The sequence below is a fragment of the Canis lupus genome, chromosome 4 (assembly GCF_048164855.1).
Source record: "Canis lupus baileyi chromosome 4, mCanLup2.hap1, whole genome shotgun sequence".
Classification (NCBI taxonomy): domain Eukaryota; kingdom Metazoa; phylum Chordata; class Mammalia; order Carnivora; family Canidae; genus Canis; species Canis lupus.
Genome location: NC_132841.1, coordinates 28,394,084 through 28,416,297, shown reverse-complemented (window position 1 = coordinate 28,416,297; position 22,214 = coordinate 28,394,084). Strand labels below are relative to the sequence as shown.

At 50.1% G+C, this 22,214-nt stretch overlaps 1 protein-coding gene and 1 long non-coding RNA gene across 7 annotated transcripts in view; one reads left to right on the top strand and one right to left on the bottom strand.

Annotated features, from left to right (window-relative positions):
• DLG5 (discs large MAGUK scaffold protein 5) overlaps positions 1-14,388 on the top strand; it is a 119,384-nt gene extending 104,996 nt beyond the window's left edge. For all 6 annotated transcript variants that reach the window (XM_072823752.1, XM_072823751.1, XM_072823753.1 and 3 more), the window contains 7 exons: positions 593-763; positions 1,599-1,795; positions 8,614-8,757; positions 8,987-9,114; positions 10,370-10,479; positions 11,129-11,238; positions 12,601-14,388. In XM_072823752.1, the coding sequence (XP_072679853.1) occupies positions 593-763; positions 1,599-1,795; positions 8,614-8,757; positions 8,987-9,114; positions 10,370-10,479; positions 11,129-11,238; positions 12,601-12,704 (964 nt within the window). In that variant the 3' untranslated portion in view covers positions 12,705-14,388. The remainder of the gene's footprint in view (positions 1-592; positions 764-1,598; positions 1,796-8,613; positions 8,758-8,986; positions 9,115-10,369; positions 10,480-11,128; positions 11,239-12,600) is intronic.
• LOC140632073 (uncharacterized) overlaps positions 11,897-22,214 on the bottom strand; it is a 29,405-nt gene continuing 19,087 nt past the window's right edge. The window contains exon 2 of the long non-coding RNA XR_012029586.1: positions 11,897-21,603. This is a non-coding gene — a long non-coding RNA (uncharacterized lncRNA). The remainder of the gene's footprint in view (positions 21,604-22,214) is intronic.

The following is a 22,214-nucleotide window of genomic DNA, read 5'->3' as shown; positions in this document are numbered from 1 at the left end:
TCGTCTGCAGGGTGTGTGAGTGTCAAGGCATGCACGTGCCCAAAGTGCAGTAGGACTTGTGTGCAGGCCAGCCCAGCCACCAGGTGTTTTCTAGAGGGGCTCTAGCTTCCTTCGTGTTTCCTAAGTTCTGAGGCCACAGAAAGGAAAAAGCACTAATCAGTTGTGTACTGTGAGATACGGTCTCTGTCTCTAGGCCACCCTCCTTGGTAGGAGATGAGATTTCCATCCTGAGGAGTTTCCCTTCTGTAGGAACCGTTGACCTTGACTCGGGAGATAAAGGCCCGTTTGGAAGGCGGGATATGGTTCTGGTCCTTGGCAAGAAGTTCTTTATCCGATGGGTGTGAGGCAGCCCTCATTGCCGGGGAGCCTCAGTCTCAGGGGAGGCAAGACAACTTTGTTCCGTTACTGAAGCTGAGGCTCCCTTCTTTGGGAACTGCCTCCAGGATGGGAGAGGTGGGTCCTGATTGTGGTCCGGGGAAAGCGCAGAGCAGGAGAGCTGTCCCAGGAGACTGGCTGCCAAAGTGTGTGGCTGGTTGGTCCTCCACAGCCCAGAGCCCCCTCCTGATCCGGTTCCCTCTGTCACCTGCTCCAGGGCCCTGTACGACCGGCTGGCGGAGGTGGAGCATGAGCTGAGCTTTAAGAAAGATGACATCCTCTACGTTGATGACACCTTGCCTCAGGGTACCTTTGGGTCCTGGATGGCCTGGCAGCTAGATGAGAACGCCCAGAAGATGCAGCGTGGGCAGATCCCCAGCAAATACGTGTAAGTGGCCATGTCTGGGCTTGGAGGGGGCAGCGCCAGCCCTGGGGCTGTCCCACAGGATCGGGGCTCACGCTGCCGTGCACGCTGGCTTCTGGTCTGCACGCTTTGCCCCAACTGCTTGTCCAGGAAGCTGCTCCTAGCGCAGTTCAGTGCCGCCCATAGGTCAGTGCTACATGGGAGAATGGTGGCAACTTAGGAAATGCAACTTTTTAATTTTTAACAGATTTATTGAGATACACTCATATACCATGCAGTTCACCTGAAGTGTCCAATTCGGTGGCTTTCAGTGTACTCCGAGCTGTGTGCCACCATCCATCCCCGTGTCATTTCAGAGCACTCTCCTCAGCTCAGAAGCGGCCCTGCCCCTGTTAGCTCTCCCATCGGCCTTTCTGTCTCTCCTGCCCCCTCCTACCGGAGGCAGCCCCGACTCTACCTCTGTCCCTGTAGATGTCCCTGTTCTGGGCTTTCCTGTGAATGTGGCCTTCTGAGCCTGCTCTCTGGCGCTTGGCATAGCATTTTCAAGGTTATTCCATGTCGGTGTGCATCCATGTTTCGCTCCTTTTTGTGGCAGGAAGCCCCGCTTGTCATGACACCAGGTGAAGGCTGTCTTAGCACTTCCATTTGACACTCACCTGAGTACAAATTTTTCCGCTCTGCAAGCGTCCCCCACAACAGTGGTACCAAGGGGTCCTCAGTGGTGTGGGTGGGTGGAGTAACCAAGAGATCTGTCGAGGAGCATTGGAGGAGTCTGGGGTCCTGGCGGAGCAGGACGGGGTGTGTGGGAAATGCTCAATCACTAGGCCCTTCTCAGGACCACCCTTCCCTGTGACCACAGGATGGACCAAGAATTCTCCAGGAGACTCAGCATGTCTGAGGTCAAAGATGACAACAACGCCGCAAAGACACTGTCGGCGGCTGCACGCAGATCCTTCTTTCGAAGGAAGCATAAGCACAAACGCAGCGGGTCCAAAGATGGGAAAGACCTCCTTGCCCTGGACACCTTTTCCAACGACACCATTCCACTCTTTGAAGGCAAGTGGCTGAGCTCACTTTTCCAGCGGCTCTCAGAATTAGGTTTGCCATTGACACTGGCTTAGGCAAGATAGAGGTCCACCCTGCTTTTGCATAGGAGTCCTTGTCTCGATCGGGGTGGTCGTTGTCCTCAGGGGCTGCCGTCTGCAGGGCACGGCTTCCATGGTCAGCACATGACATTGCAGCTCCAACTATCAGATCATATTCAGTCAGCAGGAAAGGAGGATGGGGCAAAGTGTGCAGTTGAGTGTGCCTCTTTAAACCACTTACTTGGGAGTCCCACCCTGCGACATCTCCTCACATCTCACTGGCCACTGGCATCTGCAGGGTTTCAGCTGGCGCAGTGCTGCCCTCAGTACCCTAGGTTCTATAGGAGGGAAGAAAGGAAGGATGGGTACTGGATGGGCAGAAGCAGTCTCTGCACAACGCGTTGCTTCTCGTTTCTTCTGGGGTTATTATGGGCTGTTTGGGGATGACCTCCAGTCTCTGCAGATCTTTGGCCTTCTCTGGCTTCACTCCTGTGTCCACGAATGATTCTTACAAGATCTCCCCGGGCTAGGCACTGCACCAGGGCCGGAGTGGCATATTAGGGAGTATTAGACGTCCCCTGGCAGATTGCCCTTGTGGAGTGGGTACTTTTGTCCTGTAAAGCAGGAGGCTCTTGTGACCGCTGCTCATGGGGTTGCTGGTGTGTGTCCAGCATTCTAGAATGTTGCCCTCCCAGGCAGGCAGGCGACAAAGGGTGGGCAACAAGAGCTGATGATCGGACAGCTGGTTTCTTCCTTCCCTGCTCCCATTTTTATTGTTTAAATTAAGGCCCTGGCGCTGGGAGTTGAGTGTACCCCACCCTCGTTCGGGGCCCATTGTCACTCTGTCAGGACACAGAAGGCAAACCCCAGCCAGTAGGTCCACATCTGTTTCTATATGGCCTGGAGCTAAGAATGGATGTTTACATGTTTAAACGTAATGTAAGAATGTCTTCAGGTGCAGACACCTTTTGGCAATAACAATTGCTTGTTTTTGTTGTTTTTTTCCTTTCTGCAAAAAAAATGCCATTGGGATTTTCAGAGGGATTGCGTTGAATCTATAGATTGATTTGAGTAGTGTGGACATTTTAATAATATCGAGTCTCCCAGTTCACGAGCACAGGATGTCTTTCCATGTATTTGTACCTTTTTTGATTTTTTTTTTTTCAGTATTATGTAGTTTGCAGTTTACAGATCTTTTACCTCCTTGGTTAGGTGTATTCCTAAGTATTTTATCCTCTGTGATGCTATAGTAAGTGGGTTTGTTTTCTTCACTTCTTTTTCGGAGTGGACATTGTTAGTGTGTAGGAATGAAACTGATTTTTGCATGTTTTGATTTTGTATCCTGAAACTTTGCCGAACTCATTAGTTCTAACAGGGTGTGTGTGTGTGTGTGTGTGTTCTCTTGGGTTTTTACATCAAGATCATGTCATCTGTAAGCATAATTGTACTACTTATTTTCCACAGGGGATGCCTTCTTTCTTTTTCTTGTCTAATTGCCCTGGCTGCGATTTCCAGTACAGTGTGAGATAGTAGCGGAAAGTGTGGGCATCCTTGCCTTTGTTTCTGATGTTAGATGGACAGCTTCCTGTCTCTTGCCATTGAATATGACATTACGGGTTTTTCATATATGGCTAGTGTTTCACATATGTTCAAGTAGTTTCCTTCCATTCCTACTTTGTGGAGTATTTTGATCATGAAGGGGTATTTAATTTCATCAGATGCTTTTTCTGTGTCAGCTGAGATGATCATGTGGTCCTTCATTTTGTTATTATGGTCCATGATGCTGATTGATCTTCGTATGTTAAGAACCATCCTTTCGGGGATCTCTGGGTGGCTCAGGGGTTTAGCACCTGCCTTCGGCCCAGGGGCGTGATCCTGGAGTCCCGGGATCGAGTCTCACATCGGGCTCCCTGCATGGGGCCTGCTTCTCCCTCTGCCTGTGTCTCTGCCTGTCTCTCTCTCTGTGTCTCTCATGAATAAATAAATAAATAATCTTTTTTTTTTTTTTTTTTTTAAAGAACCATCCTTTCATTCTAGGTATAAATCCCACTTGATCGTGGCATATGATCCTTTTCATGTGTTGCTGAATTCAGTTTGCGAATATTTTGTTGAGGATTTTTGCTTCTACGTTCATCAGGGATATTGGTCTACAGTTTGCTTATTGTGTCTTAGGATGAATTTGGAAGTGTCCCCTCCTCTTCAATTTTTGGAAGATTTTGAAGAGGACTCGTATTAATTTTTTAAGTGTTTGGTAGACTTCTCTGGTGAAGAAGCCATCTTGTCCTGGGCTTTTTCTTGCGGGGAAGTTTTCTATAACTTGCTGTCTCCTTGCTTGGTATAGCTCTCTTCAGCTTTTTTTGTTTGTTTGTTTGTTTGTTTTAATTTCTTCATGATGTAGTCGTGATAACAGTCTATGTTTCTAGGAATTTATCATTCCTTCCAGGTTGTCTGGTTTACTTACATGTTAATTGTTTGTAGTTTGCTATAAGCTGTGAAGTCCTTATTATGTCCCTTTCTTCTTATTTCAGTGATTTAAGGCTTCTCTCCATTTTTCTTCATTATTCTACCTAAAAGTTTGTAAATGTTGTTGATCTTTTCAAAAAACCAACTCTTGGTTTCGTTGATATATTTTCTTTCTAATTGTTTTTCTATTCTCTATCTCTGCTCTTTATTCTTTCCTTCTGCTAATTTTGTGTTTAGTTTGTTCTTTTTCCCCCACCAGATTCCTCCAAGTGTGAAGTTAGGTTGTTGATTTCCTTTTTCTCAACATCAGCGTTTTTACCACTACAAACATCCCTCATAATACTGCCTTTGCTGCATCCTCTAAGTGTCCGTATGCTGTGGTTTTATTTTCATTTGTCTCCAGAAATGTCCTGAGTTGTCCTCTTTTTTTTTTTTTTTTTTCTTGGACTCCTTGGTGGTTTGAACATGAGTTGTTTAATTTCCATGCAGTGTCTATTTCCCTGTTTTCCTTTTTTGTTGATTTCTAGTTTCTTTCCTTTGTAGTCAGAAAAGATACTTTGCATAGTTTCAGTCCTCTTAAGTTTGTTTTGTAGCTGAACAAGTGGTCTGTCCTGCGAGTGCCCCCCAGCACTTGAAAAGAGTGTGTACTCTGCTGTTGCCGAGTGGGCTGTTGTGTGCACGTCCGTGAGGTCCATCTGGTCCACACGCTGCTTTTCCCTTCTTTTCTCTGTGGTGGTTTTGAAGTGCCTGGGCATACTGTGTTGCTGTCTGTTTCTCCCTTCAGTTCTGTCACGTATTTGGGAACTCTAGCTTAAGGTGCATGTGTCTTTATAATTGTTGACTCTTTTTGGAGAATTGACCCTTTTATCATTATGTAATGTCCTTCTTTGTCTCTTGTGACAGTTTCTGCCTAAAAATCTATTTGGTCTGCTGGAACTGTGGCCATTCTGTTCTCATTAGATTCCTAATTGCATGAAATATCTTTATTCTTTCACTTTGATTAGCCCATGTGTGTCCTTAGATCTAAAGTGAGTTTCCCTTAGCATGTAGCCGGATCTTGTTTATTCATCTGTTTAACCAATCCTTTCACATTTAAAGTAATTACTGATGTGGGAGGACTTGAGTTGTTTTCTGTAGGTCCTGTAACTTTTTTTGTCCATCTTTTCCTAACCTTGCTGCCATCTGTTGTGCTATGCTGGGTTTTGTTCTGTGGTTTTGGGGTTTTTTTGGTAGCAACAGGTTTTGATTCCCTTCTCATGTCCTGTTGTGTAAATTTCATAGATATTTTCTTTTTGGTTACTATTGCAATTATGTAAAACATCTTAAAATTATAACAGTCCATTTTATTATTATTTTTTTAAGTAGGCTCCATTCCCCACATTGGTCTCCATGCTGGAGACTCTGAGCTTCTGAGATCTCATGACCCTGAGATCAAGACCTGAGCAGAGATCAAGAGTTGGATGCTTAACCAACTGAGCCACCCAGGCACCCTGTAACAGTCTGTTTTAAACTGATAACAACTTAATTTGTCTCATATAAAAATTCCATGTTACACCTCAGTGTCTCCCTCCCCTTTATGTTGTTGAGGACACCTATTACCTTTTATTTTATATCAATGTATATATTAGCATAGATTTATAATTACTTTTGTGCCGTTGCTTTTAAATATCTGCACCAAATTTAAAAGTGACTTAAGTACCTATATTATGTTACTGCCAGATTCTCTATTTAAATGTACAGTTATCCTTCCCAGGGAGTTTTGTATTTTTGCTGGTTGGATTTAATGACTTGTGAGATGCTCTGTAGCTCTCTAATTCTGTAATTATGAGGACTTCCAATGAAGCAGATTGTTGAGGGAGGAACGGGAATCTTCTAAATTGGTATCCCACTGCGTGGAATGTTAATAGTCGTTAGAGGAGAATACGATTCTTGCTCCAGTAAGTCAAAGGCATAGTGACTTACTGTCCACGCAGAGGGAAATGGATGAAGAGAAGCAACGTATCCATGTGTGCGAGGTTCAGAAAGAATACAGGAGAGCTGTATGAATCAACAGGGATGCGTTCCAGAAACATAACATGGAGTGAGAGGAGGGACACATGTTTACATTATTAGGTCGTTTTTGTTGAACACATGCACAAAGCATACTTTGTAGTCTTTTTGGAGTATATAAAAAATCAACATGTGAGAATAGCAAATATCTGAAAGGATATACTTCCAGGTCCTAATAGTGGTGATGAGGAGGCTGGTGGGGGGACCAGGAGGGCTTGGAGAAGAGGCGTCAGAGAAGCCGTTTGACTTTCCCTGTAACATTCGATTTTTAAGAGAGAGGATGTGTCCAATTTCTCCTGGAGGAAGTCCTTGGCCCTGAGACTCCTCAGAGGCTTTAATCAGAAATACACAGGAGTTTCTGGATGGTAGAGGTGGCCACCAAACCCTTCCCTGCAGACCAGACCAGAACAGATCAGCTGGCCACCAGGTTGAGAAACGCTGCATAGAAGGTCGTGTAGGTGTATGTGGGTCGTCATCAGTCCTAAAAAAGTAAATTCGTGTGTAGGTGTGGGTGAGGGAAGAGGGAGACCGTTCACTTCCTGCTCAGTTCTGTCCAGGATCTTGGTCCGCGTGGAGCCCAGCCGGCACCTGGCACCACACTGTCCAGGCGCAGCCCTGCCTCTGGCTGTTGTGCCCAAGATCGCGAATCCGAGAAACCACCGAGGAGCCGACACCGATGCAAACACACGAGGGTTTATTTACAAGTTCGAGCTTGGGTCCAAGTATACCCAACACAGCGGAGCAGGGACTTGGACCCCGAGACTAAGAGGCGTAGCAGCTTTATAGGGGCCAGTGGCCCATGGGATACACAGAAAGTTGCACAGTCATGTCGGTCCACACACAGGTGGCCGACTGAATGACATCTTACCTGTAGTATCCATTTGAGCTGGCCTATTACTTTGGTCAGAATCGGCGCGCAGTTTGGTGCCAAAACTGCGGGGTTACATTGTTATGAGCCGATTTCCGATTAGGGTGTGCCCAGCGGCTTGACTAGGGTGGGGCAGCGCATTAAGCAATAAGCAGGTCGTGTGGGGGTCACACAGGAGGTGGCAGGTGCAGCACAAAATGGAGTTAGTCCTACTCTGCTTGTCCAGGGGTAGGGGATTTTTGTTCAATTTCCTGGGTCCCACGCTGGCCCCTCCTTCTGTCCCCAGTCAGGCCTGGCCGCACAGCTTGTGTGCAGCCTTCCAGGCCGGGCCTTTCCTTGCCCTTTCCCCTTGGCCACTTCAGCCCCACCATCCTGCCGTGCTCGGCCAGGGGCGCAGCTCCATTGCACCCCTCCTGGGCCTGCTGCCAGTCTCTTCATCTTCGGGCCGCACAGTATTTGTTTAACCCCTGCTGCTCCCTGGGATTTCTTGTTCTGTTGCCTGGAGTTGTGAGCAGCTCTTGGCGTGGTCATTGGGCCTTTTCACGAGATGCTGTCTTGTGACACCGGTTAGACTTGTTTTGTATTCTTTCCAAAGTGTTTCCGAGGTGCCAACGTGGTGCCTGATACTGATTTTAAGCCGTCTCTTTCTGCAAGGACTTTTTTCATTCACTTGGGGAAGTGGAGGTGTCCTACACAGATCACCTGGGACACCTTGGTTTGACACCTGGAACTGAGACCAGATGAGAGTAGCCAAAGTGTAATTTCTCTACTATGTAAAAGTCCCAGCTGGTCTGTGGTTCCAGGAAGGCAGCTCCATTCTGGGGATCCTCCAGGGACCCAAGTCCCTTCAGTCTTTTAGCTCTGTCATTTTTCTAAAGGTTATCCTCATCAGCAGGGTCAGAGGAGGCTGAGCACCCCAGGTCTTGTCCTTTTCAGCCCCTGGGAAAGGGGTGAGGAAGTGGGAGCTTCACCTCTGCTAACTGCTCAGGCAGGTCTGGGTCATGTGAGCATACCTACCTGCCGGGGAGGTTGCAATTCTAGGAAGCAGAGCATGGGTAGTCGGGGCGAGGGGAGCAGGCCCAGGACAAGTGAGGAAGACTTTGGGCAGAAGGAAGGGCTAAAATGACTGTTCTAGACTGGCTGTATTGGGTGTTTGCAGAGCAGGGACACTTGTGCTGGACTCCAGGAGTGACCATGCCCTGGTCTGCCTAGGACGTAGGGACTCAGCCCTAAACTTGGGCAGGCCCCAGGTGAACTGTGCTAAGCTGCTCACCCTGCCTGGCTCTGGATTTGTGGACTGAGGGGTGGACCTGCCTGGGGTGAGCACATGAGGGCAGCAGTGGGTCCCCGGCCTCTCTCCCTCCCTCTGCTCCAGGTGAGTGCCTGTGACACTGCTCCTCTCTCCTCAGATTCAGTGAGCCTCGCCTATCAGCGGGTCCAGAAAGTAGACTGCACCTCCCTGAGGCCTGTCCTGATTCTGGGGCCTTTACTGGACGTGGTGAAGGAAATGCTGGTGAATGAGGCACCCAGCAAGTTCTGCAGATGCCCCCTCGGTAAGGGGCACCCTCTGTGCCTGTTGGACTATGTCCTCCCATCTCCCAGGGCTGGGCCCATGGTGTCTCAGAGCCCTTCTGACCCAGGTCATGTTAGCAGGTGCCTTCTGTTTCTTTCTCTGGAAGGAAGGACAGCAGGACAGCTCTTCTGCAGTGCTCTTCCCTAGAATGTGCCATGACGGCTCACCATGCCAGGGGGCATCCTCATTCCTGTGTCTGTGCTTTGCAGAGGTGATGAAGGCCTCCCAGCAGGCCATCGAGCGGGGCGTCAAAGACTGCCTGTTTGTCGACTACAAGCGGAGGAGTGGCCATTTCGACGTGACCACAGTGGCTTCCATAAAGGAGATCACAGAAAAGGTACCTGTTGCTTAGACCAAGGATTAGGGTTTGAGCCTTTGGGATTGGACCTCCAGTGCCTCTGGACCTCTGCCCTATGCGTCTGTCTCCTGGGCCTTCTGTGAGCTCGCCTGTGACCTTAGTCCAAGTTAGCCTTTATCGGGGTTTGCCCCCTTTGCTTCTGTGTGGTTCCATTGTCATAAACGGTCCGCCAGTCCCTGTGCATGCGTCACCCCTTTCCCTCTGAGGACTCGGGATCTGATGAGAGCTTTGAACTCTAGGAAAGCCCCCACATGGGGGGTTCTACAACAGGGTCCTGCATCTGCTCAGCGTGTATGCGGAACTTTATGTGGGCCTTATTCTAGGGACAGGGCACCCACCTTTCCACTTTTCAGGGCTCCTGTCTCTGAAAGAGTTAAGAGCGTTTCCATGTGTCTTTAGGCTCTGGAACGTACTGGGGTCCATTTGCCAGGGAGCATGAGAAAAAGTGGGGAAATCTGTAGTGTATTAGAAAAGCTGCTGAGGGTGTACTCCTCGGGCTCGTCCTTCTCAGGGCGCTCATTTCACCTCGAAAGGCTCTGGTTTGCTCCTCCCTGGATGAGGGAGGTGGCTTCTGACAGCTGTGAGTGTGGATCGCCCAGAGGAAGCGGATGCACTCCAGCTAGGTGTGCCCCAGGAAGTTAGAAAGCCAGCCCACGGCCAGGCTCCCACAGTGGAGCTTTCAGGGATCAGGGGCAGCCGCACAGCGTGCCCATGGTCTGTCTATGGCTCACACTCCTGCTGGAGGCTGCGGGGACCCTGGGGCATTTCAGTCACAGCCACACATGGCACAGTCCCCTTCCCTGGGCAGGCCCTGCTGTCTGCACATCTTCATTGGCTCAGTCTGACAGAAGTGAGGCTTCTGAGGCCGGGCTGGGCAGGGCTTGGAGATGTTCCCTGGGTCTGCAGAGGCAGGAAAGGCTGGCTGGGGATGGGCCGTCCAGACCCCGCTCTGCCCTGGCTCTGGCCTTGGCCACCATCAGACTCGACAGCTTGCATGGAGAGGTTCTCTGGAGTAAAGCTCTCCGCGGCTTCCTCCTGCACGGTCTTCACAGTAGACTGGTCCTGCTGCCTCACTCATGGGGAGGGCCTCACGGGCTCGTTTATACGGTGGGGTGGAGCAGCGTGGGAGATAGGTTGGCCCCGTCAGTGGCAGAGACCAGCGGGAGGTGTCCTCAGAAGGACTCCAGTGTTTCTAGGGCCCGGGCCCTGACTCCTCATTCATCATCCCCTTTAGAACCGGCACTGTCTCCTGGACATCGCCCCCCATGCCATCGAGCGGCTGCACCACATGCACATCTACCCCATTGTCATCTTCATCCACTACAAGAGCGCCAAACACATCAAGTAGGTGACGGGCTCCGGGGGAGGGGGGGCTTTGGTGGCGATGGGGCTGCTGGCTCAGACACCGGGGCAGTGGGGTGGGCATGGAAGGATGAGATGGGCAGTAGGTGCAGGAACCCTCCCCATCGCACGCTCATTCAGGTGGTGCTAACCAGGCACAGTCCTGCTCCCCACCACCCTTTGCCCTGTGTGATGCCGCACGTTCCTAAGTAGTGCAGCTTTGTCCGCGTCACTCCCTGTGCATCTTGTCCCCCTTTCTCCTTCTCCTGCCTCTCAGCGGGGGCTCACAAGGACGCAGCAACTAGGTGACCAGCTGGGTCCAGGTCTGCGAGAAGCTGGCTTGGGATGTGATGAGCCTTTACTGTCACGGAGCTCCAGTTTCTGTACTGGTTGGGCCGACAGCTTGTCAAGGCCCCCTCCGCTTTACCTCTCTGTGCTTCCAAGCTTCTGGTACCTGTACCTGGGGGCCAGCTGAGGTGCCTGCCTTCCCCTCTCCTGCCCAGAGCTCCCCATGGGGCCTGCAGGCCATTGCTGTGCTTTATGACAGCAGCGCCTGGGGCCCTGTTGATGGAGGTCCTGTTACTCTGGACAAAGGAAGGAGGAGGGCCTGGGGAGGTGAGACGCTCAGCCTGCTTCTCTGGATGTCTGACAGGGAGCAGAGAGACCCCATCTACCTGAAGGACAAGGTGACTCAGAGGCATTCCAAAGAGCAGTTTGAGACAGCTCAGAAGATCGAACAGGAGTACAGTAGGTACTTCACAGGTAGGTGCGCCTCTGGCCTGGAGGAAGTGCAGGCAGCGGGGAGGGACGCAGGCTAACGGGAGACGGTACTAGCCCACACTTCCCGGATGCCGGCCAGTGCTGCTGCCGCCACTTGCATCACAGCTGTTCTGCTGGCAGGTGCAGGGCAAATAAAATACATCAGGAGTGTTATAGGTTGACAAGTAAAGTTCCCTGCTTTCAGCCTCATGTTATGATCTGGCCCCGTCCCCCAGATTTCTCCCCATCTGTCTCCCGGCACCAGTGCTGTGCAGGAGAGCTCTCAGGGCCCTCTGGTATAGCCATAGAGTTTGGTGAAGAAAAAGCTCCACTCCTAACAGCTTAGGTCTTTGAAAGACAGCAAACCAAAAGAAGCATGGCTCCAATCTGTTGGCTGCCATTGTACTTTGTGGCTTTCAACCTCTGATAAATCAGTTATTTGTAGGGGGGTTAACAACACTGGGGTCAGAGAGGCAGGGACAGTGATTTTAATTCACTGGTAGAGACTGTTAGCATCTAGTTTCCTGTGTCTCAGGCAAAAACAGTTGGTCTCAAAAACCAAGCTTGGAGCTTCTCTGTATGTGTGAGTTTTAATCTCTAATCCATCGTAAGCCAGTATCAGCCAAATATATTAATACTAGAGAAATGAAAAATTAAAAACTTACAAAATATAAGCTTTTGACTTTTTATTAGTTTCAACAGACATAAAATTACTCTTGTCACATTTCCACAGCAGTTTCTAAGCGCCCCCTATTTCTGTCCATACCTTGTGGCAGGCGGTCCGGGCGTGTTCAGTCTCCCGGCCCTGTTCCGTGGGGCACACAGGGAGCCTGGGCTAGTATCTCCAGGACCCATGGTGTTGAAGGCCTGCAGAGCAGGGCTGGGCCATAGCTGGGACATGTCATCTTGCTTGGGAAGCGCTGGCTCCTTAAACTCCTTGTTTTCTGGAGAAGCCGGCTACCATTGGGCCATCACTGCATAACCCCAGACTGCTTTCCGGGGTGCCAGACGCCCCCTTGGAAGACTGGGAAGACCCAGCGCGGGGCGTGCAGTTAATGCGAGTGGTCAGATCCTGATCGTCCCTGTTACAGGGGCTCCAAAACCTGACAAAATTTAACCCCAGCCTTCATGTGAGCCCACGTTGTCAGTATCCTACCGAACAGCTGAGCAGAGGGACAGATAAAAAGCCAAAGTTATTTGCACTTGACTCTTACTTTTCTTCCCCGATTTCTTGCTGATGGAAGAGAGCGAGGAAGGCAGGCCAAGTAGCTCCCATCAGGAAACCTAAACAGGTGTATTTTATTTGCCTGCATCCTGGGGTCAGACTCTGAGCTCAGTGATGTGTGTTTGGGGGCTCTTTTGCAGGGGTCATCCAGGGAGGAGCCCTGTCGAGCATTTGCACTCAAATCTTGGCAATGGTCAATCAAGAACAAAATAAGGTCCTGTGGATTCCAGCCTGCCCGCTGTAGAAGGGTGCCATTGCCATGCCGGGAGTGGCTGCGGCTTGTCTGCCGGCCTAAACGTCTGGCCCAGCTCCTTCTTAGCGATTGAAAGTCCACGTCTATCTGTATATAAACACAGAGGGGAAGGATCCACGCACATGGACTCCAGAAGCACCCCCTCTGTAGCTCGAGGGCCACAGGTGAACGGGATCCGGGCTCAGGCCAGAAGACTGTTCCTCTCACACATGTGCTTTAAGACAAAGCAAAAAAAAAAAAACCACAAAAGACTTTTGATAGAGGGGTTCAACACCACCCTTTCTTTAGCCAGCTCACCAGAGATGCTGCAAAGAGAACCTTTCAGATCACAAGTTTACAAGCCTTTTCTAAGTATTGGTTGTTTATGTTTACTTGAACGGCTCCATGTTGCCGGTGCCCAGCCCTGCCCTCCCCTGTCAACGTCCCGTGTTGCTTTGGTGTTGGGTTTCGTTCCTGCTTTCAGCAAAACAACTCTGGAACCTCGCTGGGGGCCACTCTGCTCTGGGAGGTTCTTGTCAGTGGGACCAGGGCTTCAAGACACTTCCCGCTCCCCGGTGGCACCTCTCCTGGAAGGACACCGTGACGGCAGGGGCTCAGACGTGCTGTGGTAGCAGGACCAGTGCCTTTGTGGGGCGGAGGCACCAGCGGCCGTGTCCTCCCCTCCTGCGCCAGGAAGGCCACTTGGGCGTCTTGCAAGCTTGCAGGCTTTGTCTCCTGCCCTCCGTGTCCTCTCATTTCTTCTCTGTCTGCTATTGTTACGTCCGCCTGCTACCTGGGCCGTCCGGGCTCCCTGAGGTCACCGCCGTGCCGTTGTCCTGGGCAGGGTGTTAACCAAGGGCTGGCACGTGCCACTGGGTCCTCCTTAGCTTCTGTAAATAGTGACCGCTTTTTCAGTGCAATTTTTGCAGGGTAATTCTTAAACTCCATAGACGGGGGCAGGCACACCAGCTCTCTCTGATGGGAAGATGCTCATGTTTCAGACTGGGAACTGCGAGCTCTTAGGGGAAGTGTCATGATGAGTGTCCCCGCTCTCAGAAGCTGGGGATCTAGTCTCGGTGACAGCACTCCTGGCATAAACAGTACCCCACAAGGACGTCTTTGGGGTTTTGTTTTTGGGAATTTTTTTTTTTTTTTTTTTTTTTTGCACTTCTGATGCTGGATATCTCTGGCTGAAGATTTGATGTGGTTCCTCCTTAAAACTGTGCGTCCTGTTAATAAATAGGTACTGTACTGGGCTCCGTGTGTCACTGGGGTAGGACCTATATTTTAATACTGTTCCTAACATTTCATTTTACTAGCAAGAAATCTTTGATTTCATTTTATTCTTTGTAATTCTAGACACTAGATTGTAGCGTAGCTGACATTTTTTTTTTTTTAAAGGGATCTATTTTCTTGCACAGGTGTTCACAGAGATGTGTGTCAGTCCTCAGCTCTGCCCTTCATTTCACAGGTACACGCCTTCCTCTAGCTCAGACCACCAACAGACGGTGGGCTGGCTGGGGGCCTGCTCGGCGCCCTCGGGGCTGCGTCTCTGAGCCGCGGCCCGGGCGGGACTGTGATGGTACAGTGTGCACAGGTACTGTTCTGACAGACTGGGATTTTCTGTACTAAAACCTTACTTTGTATCAAAAGTTAAACAGACTTTAGTACAACAAATAAAGGTCAATTTCTGTAACTTGTCATGAAGATACCTGTTTTAAAATTGGCTTCCCGTGTGTTCCCTGCCCCCCCCCCAGCTCTCTCTCATTCCTAAGTGGGAGCCTGCTTTCTATTTATTTATTTATTTATTTATTTATTTACTTACTTACTTACTTATTTATTTTTATTTATTTATTTTTAATTTATTTTTTATTGGTGTTCAATTTACTAACATACAGAATAACCCCCAGTGCCCGTCACCCATTCACTCCCACCCCCCGCCCTCCTCCCCTTCTACCACCCCTAGTTCATTTCCCAGAGTTAGCAGTCTTTACGTTCTGTCTCCCTTTCTGATATTTCCCACACATTTCTTCTCCCTTCCCTTATATATTCCCTTTCACTATTATTTATATTCCCCAAATGAATGAGAACATATAATGTTTGTCCTTCACCGACTGACTTACTTCACTCAGCATAATACCCTCCAGTTCCATCCACGTTGAAGCAAATGGTGGGTATTTGTCATTTCTAATAGCTGAGGAATATTCCATTGTATACATAAACCACATCTTCTTTATCCATTCATCTTTCGTTGGACACCGAGGCTCCTTCCACAGTTTGGCTATCGTGGCCATTGCTGCTATAAACATCGGGGTGCAGGTGTCCCGGCGTTTCATTGCATGTGTATCTTTGGGGTAAATCCCCAACAGTGCAATTGCTGGGTCGTAGGGCAGGTCTATTTTTAACTGTTTGAGGAACCTCCACACAGTTTTCCAGAGTGGGAGCCTGCTTTCCTGCCCTGCAGTGTGTAGCTGGATCGGCTGCCGTGAGAGGTTCTTCCCAGCGCTCGTGATACTCGGGAGCCCCTTCTACCTGCTGCATCAACGCCTCCGACTCCTCCCTTCCCTCCCATGTGTCCGTTCTGTCCCTCCATACACCCAGCAAAGTGTGGATGGTGGTTGCAGCCAGGCAGTTGATCTGTGTTGAGATTCGGATCCTCCCCTCAGGTGCTTATATTCAGGGCTGTGAAGAGCAAAAGGGATTTGAAGGACGCTAGGATCCCCTGATGTTCACAATCAGAGTCCTATCTGCAAGGGGGTGAGGACCAGGTTGGGCCCGCAGCGGGAAGAAGGCCTTGCCTGGCATGGGGGCTGCATTGTGATCCCACCCAGCGTCGCTGGACCATGAAGGCTCTCTGGAATTCCAGGCTGGCAGGAAGCCCAGACTGGCCTCATTAAATGCCCCGAGTTGGGGTCAGGGAAGAGTCCTTCTCCTCCTCTGGTCTCTTTGCCTGGGGTAGGTGGGGGCACAGTGCTAGAGAAAAGCCTCATGCTGCAGCAGTGACTTGGCCAATAGGGGCAGACTTGGGGTTCATGCCTCCTCAGTCCTTTCCTGCTGGGTGGAGGTTCCCTTGTGCACCTGCAGTCTTGGCCTCACCTGTAGCCACAGGACTCACAGGGCCATAGGGGCTGGTGCAGCTGGCTGAGGCCCAGGGCACAACCCTCTTGCCCACGTGCACCCAGCCATTCGGCTGCCCACACTTCCTCGCCAGCCCAGAGCCAGTGCTGACCCGAGAGGGGCAAATGGGGCGGCAGCTACTTGTCTTAGGCATGGGTTCTTTTCACGAGCCCAGTTATGCCAAAACCTTAAAGTTTTGCACATGCAGCTTTATGAGTGACCTTTTCTTCTTTTAGACTTTCACATGTTTTCTATAGGAAACTTGGTTTTCTTTCATAATTAAAAGGAATGGAAAAAAAATGTCTCTTTTAAAAATGGAGGCCAGCTAAGTTGCTAGAATCACAAACTGTTTCTGGAGCTGCCAAGTAGCATTGAGGGAATTCCTGCTTGTTTCCAAGCCATGCTGAAACTGGGACAGGGGAGAGGTGCACAGGAAGATCGGTCTCTGCCCTGAGTTGGCATCTGTCTCATGCAGGCTCAGATCCTTCTGGAAAGGCAGAGGTGACTTTTAGTTCCAGCCGTGAGGCCTTGGACAGATCATGCTCGTGGGCTCAGCACCTGGCCATTGAAGGTAGTGCAGACTAGATAATCTCTAAGGCCCCTTCCCTTGCTGACATCTGGGATAGGGGTGAGGAATGGGACTTCAGCGGAACCCCAGCTCTGGGGAGCCTTTCCAGAGGCTGGAGGAGCCCTTCAACACCTCATGTTTAGGAGTGAAAACCAAAAGGGACTGGAGTAGGAGCCGAGCGCTGGCCCAGAGGCTCAGGCTGGTGCAGAGGAGCTGGTGCAAGGAAGCAGCACTGCTGCCCGCCTTGGATGGACAGGGCAGGGGTCACCTGGGTCAGATACTCAAATATTCACTGTGAGCAAGGACTGGCACAGGTGCTGGGGGCATCGAGGCCACTGCTGTCACACACACCAGGTCCTCAATGTCTGGCAGAAACGTGGTCAGAGGGCTTGGGCTGCTCTTGTCCATTTGCACGCTGACTACAGCATCATCTGGACTCTGCCAGCAAGCCAAGGACGCTTCCCTGGGATGGAGCGCCGGTCTGGAGAGCAGGAAGCTTGTCAGCTCACGTCAAGACAAGCTGAGTGGCAATGAAGAATGTGCACCAGGGTCACTTGATGTTTTCCTCTTGCTGAGCCACACCAAGCCAGAGAGCCTGGTGCTAACAGCCCTTCGCGTCTCCGTCTCAAGTCCCTGCCCCAAAGCAGACTTGTTGCTCATGAAGTCTGGCAGCAGCTCTCCCAGTTTCCTGGGGATTTTCACCATTTCTTTCTTTGGTTCTCCTCTCTCTCTTTGGCTGTCCTGCATCCTGTGCCACTTGTGAGGGGAAATTCTCAATCCCTGTTGGGAATGCTTTCTCCCCAGGAGGATGACTTACTTGGTTTACCTTCTCCCAACACTGTCTTCGAGAAAAGTTCTGCATTAAGAAAAAAGGAGCCGTCCATATGCCCCACAGTTTACAGATTGGTACACCTGGGTGGTTGGGAGGCGGGGGTGGGGGTGGGGGTCGCGTTGATGCCAGAAGCCCAGATGACAAGGCCTGCATCGACACCCGCCGTTGGGTGTGTCCCTCTTCCTGGGGCTTCGGTTATTTGTGTGTTGGATGCTGGCCTGGGTCCAGCATTTCTGACCTCCATTCTGTCCTTCCACTGTGCCTTCATGGAGGTTTACTCAACGTCACCCTTCAGTGCCCTCTGATGAATTCTCATCTTTGGTATCATGTCTTTAATTTCCAAGAACTCTTTATTCTCTGAATGTCCATCTTTGTGTCATTCTGTATTTGTCTCCTGGGTGTGATGTTTTAACTGAAGATTTTTTTTTTCCTTTGTCCTTTCATATACATCTAATTTCTCCACCCCCACCCCCAATTTGTCCTGATCTCAGTCTTGCACATCAGAGGATTGGGCCTCAGGTGTCTCTGATTCCCTGGAGGAGTCCTTTGGGCCCCGACCAGGAGGGTTGGCCTGGCAGCAGGTGTGCAGCCGTTGTTGGGGAAAGGCTGGCACTGTGCAGTCAGCATTCAATATGGCAGCAGCACAAGGCCGTTTACTCCTGTTTTCAGTGGGGGACCAATCCTCTGCTCTGTCCAGAAATCCTCTCTCACACTCTCCAGGGAGAAAACTTCCTGACTTCTGACAACATGAGTGAGATGCAGGAGCCCTGCAGCTTCCAGTCTAGAAACAGGTCTCTCTCTGGCCTTCCTGAATTCCTCATTTAAGCCATTCTCTCCACCTCAAGTTCTAGAAGGCGCAATGCCACAGTTCCTTGCTTTCCAGGATTCCTTGCTTTCTCATGTTTCAGGATTTGGCAGGCACAGGTCGGGTACATAACTTGGCACTGGTCTGTCTCCTTTTCATCTTTTTTTTTAAGATTATTTGAGAGAGAGAGTGTGTGTGTGTGTGTGTGTGTGTGAGAGAGAGAGAGAGAGAGAGAATGATCAGGGTAGAGGGGCAGGGGGAGAGGGAGAAGCAGGTTCCCTGCTGAGCAGGGAGCCTGAGGTGGGGCTCCACCCCAGGGCGCCAGGATCATGACCTGAGCCGAAGGCAGATGCTTAACCAACTGAGCCACCCAGGTGCCTTCCTTTCATCTTCTAAAATGATTTTGCCATGGCTGTTTCTCTGGTCTTCCCATGTTTCCGGAATTATGTCTTTTTAAAAGAAATCCTTTTCCTATATTTACTTTGCTTTAGTGAGGTTTTAATAAACAAAATTAAGTGTATGTATAATTCTAGTTTGTTTTTTTTAATCCCAGAAGTAAGGCTTACACCCTTTCGTGTTCCTTTAGTTTTTACTCTCACTGGGCTCTTGGAAGGACCTAAAACACATACTCGTTTCCTTCAACGGCAGTGCCCTCTGCCAGTTGGTGGGTGGGGAGTCAGGCCTCTACCAGAGAGGCAGGGCCAATAGGAGCCAATACGAGGAGGCGTGTGTAACAACAGAAATCTCTTTCAAGTAGTGGGCGCCTGTGAGTGTGAGTGATGGCTAGCAGGCACGGAGGGTCACGGGCAGGTGGGGCTCTCCGGGCACCGACTGACAAAGGAAGAGTGAGCGAGTGGAACTCCATAGGAGAACTGCAGCAGCTGTCTACACATACAGTCCCCGCCCCCCCCCCCCCCTTTCCAGGGAGGTTTCAGCTTTCCCAGCCTTTCCAGGCTTCTGCTTCTAAGGTCTGAATGCATTAGCTCACCCACATTGTCCAGGACACTCCCTTGCTCTTAATGTCAGCTGATTAGGGGCTTTAATGCAAATGGAAAACGCCTTCACAGTTAGTGTTGAAATAATGGGCCTGTGGCCTAGCCACGTTGTCCCATCAAAAAAAAGAAAGCATCACTGGGGCATTTGCCAATTATTTACTTAACCAGTTTCCCACAAACGGGCATTTGGATTAAGTTTGTTGTTGTCTATAGACTTTTTTAATATATATATATATATAGACTTATTTATCTTCTGTGTGGAGTTTGTGCTTCACAGATAAAAACACCAAGGCTTTAAGGGTTACAGCAAATTCCCTAAGCCCTTTTCTCATGCCGTATTACCTTTGGGATAAAAGCAGACTTGTTCCTATTTTGGAGTTGCTCTCTTTAGCTCCGCACAGATGCTACTTGCTCTGGGGACGTTAACCATCTCAGCTACTTTACACCCGCCTGAGTCCATGGCAGATGGACAGAGATTCTGAGAACTAAGTGACTGTGAAGAGAGAAGGGGGACCTAGTAGGGCCCCCAGGGCCCACCTGCAGACAAGAGGGCTCTGCAGCACATGGTGGCACATGGATGGTGTCTAGCACACATCCAAGAATACATAACAATAAAAAACAGAACCAGGTGGACCTCTGAGTTCAGCAACAATGCATGCTGGTGTGTGTTCTTTGTGCAAATAAGAAGAATGATAACTCTAAAACTGCACGGCATTTTGCTGGAAATGACAGTCTCTTTTTTGACAAACAGCTTATTTTTTAAGATTATCTGCTAATACTTTGAAGGTATTGTATGCTTTGGCATTTGACAAGTTGACATTTCTCTTGAAGTGCAGTAACTTGTTTTTACATTTTCGTGTTTGAAATATATTACTTTCGATAACATTTTATAATCTCTAAATAATTCCCTTTGTTCTTAGACATCAGCGTCTTTTTTTAAATTAATTAATGGCATTCTGAATAATCTATTTGTACATGTTACAGGGTCCAGACTAAGCAAGTGATTGCCTAGGAGACTGCAGCTTGAGGTCATCTTCATATGTGGGGAAAACAATTATTTAAAACCAAAAATCTCAGAGTTGAATATGAAAGGTGTGTGTCTGTGTACATATCGTGGAAGATCAGAAAGCAGGTTCCTTATTTCAGGTCAAAGCCCAGGTAATTGACCCTTAAGAAAGCAGGGAAGGAGCCGATCGAAAATGCCTACAAATGCAAAAGAACATGGAGGGAAGCCTAGCAGAAGAACTTCTCTGGGTCTTTTGTAGGCTGCTGACTTGTTTGCCCAACAAAGAGTCCAAGGAGGAGGGCCCAGGTGTCAGTGGACAGCAGTATGTTGGCCTCCGTGCCAAAGCAGTGCTTTGTCCTGACTGGAGTCCATCCTTCAATCCTGTAACAGCAGGCTGGATGGTTGGATTCCCTGTGCTGTGTTGTAGATGGATTCTGTGATGTCCTTGATGACGGTGGTACCCACAGGAGGTCGGGGGTTACTGCTTACCATCTAGCTACTCAGCCAACAAAAGTGGGTGCAGCAATCACAAGAAGGGAGCCTGGGAGGACAGACTGCTGCGATCAAAGTTGTGTCAATATGCACTCCTGTCCCTGGGACACTATGGCATCGTTGGATCCACAGACGACATAATTGTTCTAAGAGGTGCTGATCATGTTCTAAGAGGTCGAAGGCCTGTGAGGTTTCTGTCCCTAAACAGGAACTGACTGAGTCGTTGATCTGATCACTTACAGCTCTGCTCCAAATACCTACTGGGTCATTGCGGGGCCCTGGGTGGGATCCTTGTATTGGCTGTCACGACGGGGTCATTCACGTCCCCAGGGTAGGGGCTAGCTGAGGAAGTTAAGACACGGCTGAACGTGCCCATAAAACAGCAGCCAGCACTGTCGGGGGGATCCGAGGCCAGCGTTGGGAGCATAGCCCCCAAGTGGCAGTGGACATTCAGCCATTCCTGCTGTGGTCCAAGGGGTAAAGAAGGCCCCTCAGTCGGCTGGCTCAGTTACCCCACAGGGCTCAACTCTCACCGAAACATTTTCTGATGTCCCCACAGCAGCCAGTTGGTGAGAAAGCACACACACCATCATGTGCTGGGTCCACAGCCCTAGAAAGGACACCAGGAACTGCAGCCACAGCGCTCAGGCTTGTTACTACATTAGCTGGCAGGTTCACACAAGTGGGCTGTGACGGTGAAGACGTCCTCCAGGGTACACCCCGTGCCCTCAGGCTACTTGGGATAGTCAGAGATGACATCTCATCGATGGGGGGGGGAGGGAGTGCAGGGATGAAAAACCAGAGACCCCCCAGTGTGGGAGGTGCAGGTCCTGGTTCCCTTGTGAGCCGGCCCGCCTGGGGGAAAAGCTCGGACTCTTTGCTGTGGTTTCGCCACTGCAGGCCTCAGATGACCCCCCAGGACCAGGGGGACATGTGAAAGTCTGTGGCAGAAAACAACCCATCAGTGACAAGGTGGGGTGGGCGAATGAAGGACTTCAGCAGGCGGGGCTGAAAGTGACTCCTCGGCTTAGAAGATCTCTCTCTGGAAGGATTTGGTGATCAGAGCTTCCTGGAGTTTGGTTTGGTTTTTTTTCCTCTTCAAAAGTAGAAAAGACATAAAAATGTATACTTTTAATACACAAGAGGTCTCATCTCAGGTTCATTCTACCCCTCATCCCAGAAAGAGGACTCACTTTCATCAGTCTGTCCCTGTGGCATTCTGGTAGAGATTCCAGCTAAATCAGATGTGAGTCACCCCCTGCCCCCCAGACTCTTTCTCACTCAGAAGCAGCACAGAGTACTCTGTTCCGCCTTTTCCCACGTAACCCAAAGTCCTGGTGGGGCCCTTGGCCTTATACTGCACACGCTACTGCACCAGCAGACGGGCTGTGACCATTAGGACAGAAACAGGGAGCCATCAGGCCTTGAGGCAGGAAACTAGAAGCCCATGGGAGGGGGGCACAAGGGTCGCGTGCCATCAAGTGGAGCCTGTTTCCCTGACACAGGGCGCCTGCTAAGATGCCACACGGCCCCTCAGGAAAGGCCAGAGATGGGGATAGACGTTCGGGGAGAGGGGCTGGGGTGTAAAGTTTCCTGAGGCTGTGCGGGCTACCAGCATTCCCTGTTTTTCTTAGGCAGTTGAGGCCAGGGAATGCGGTTCAAGAAGAAGAAAGGTTTAGAGACGTTTTACATCGAGCCAGACTGGAA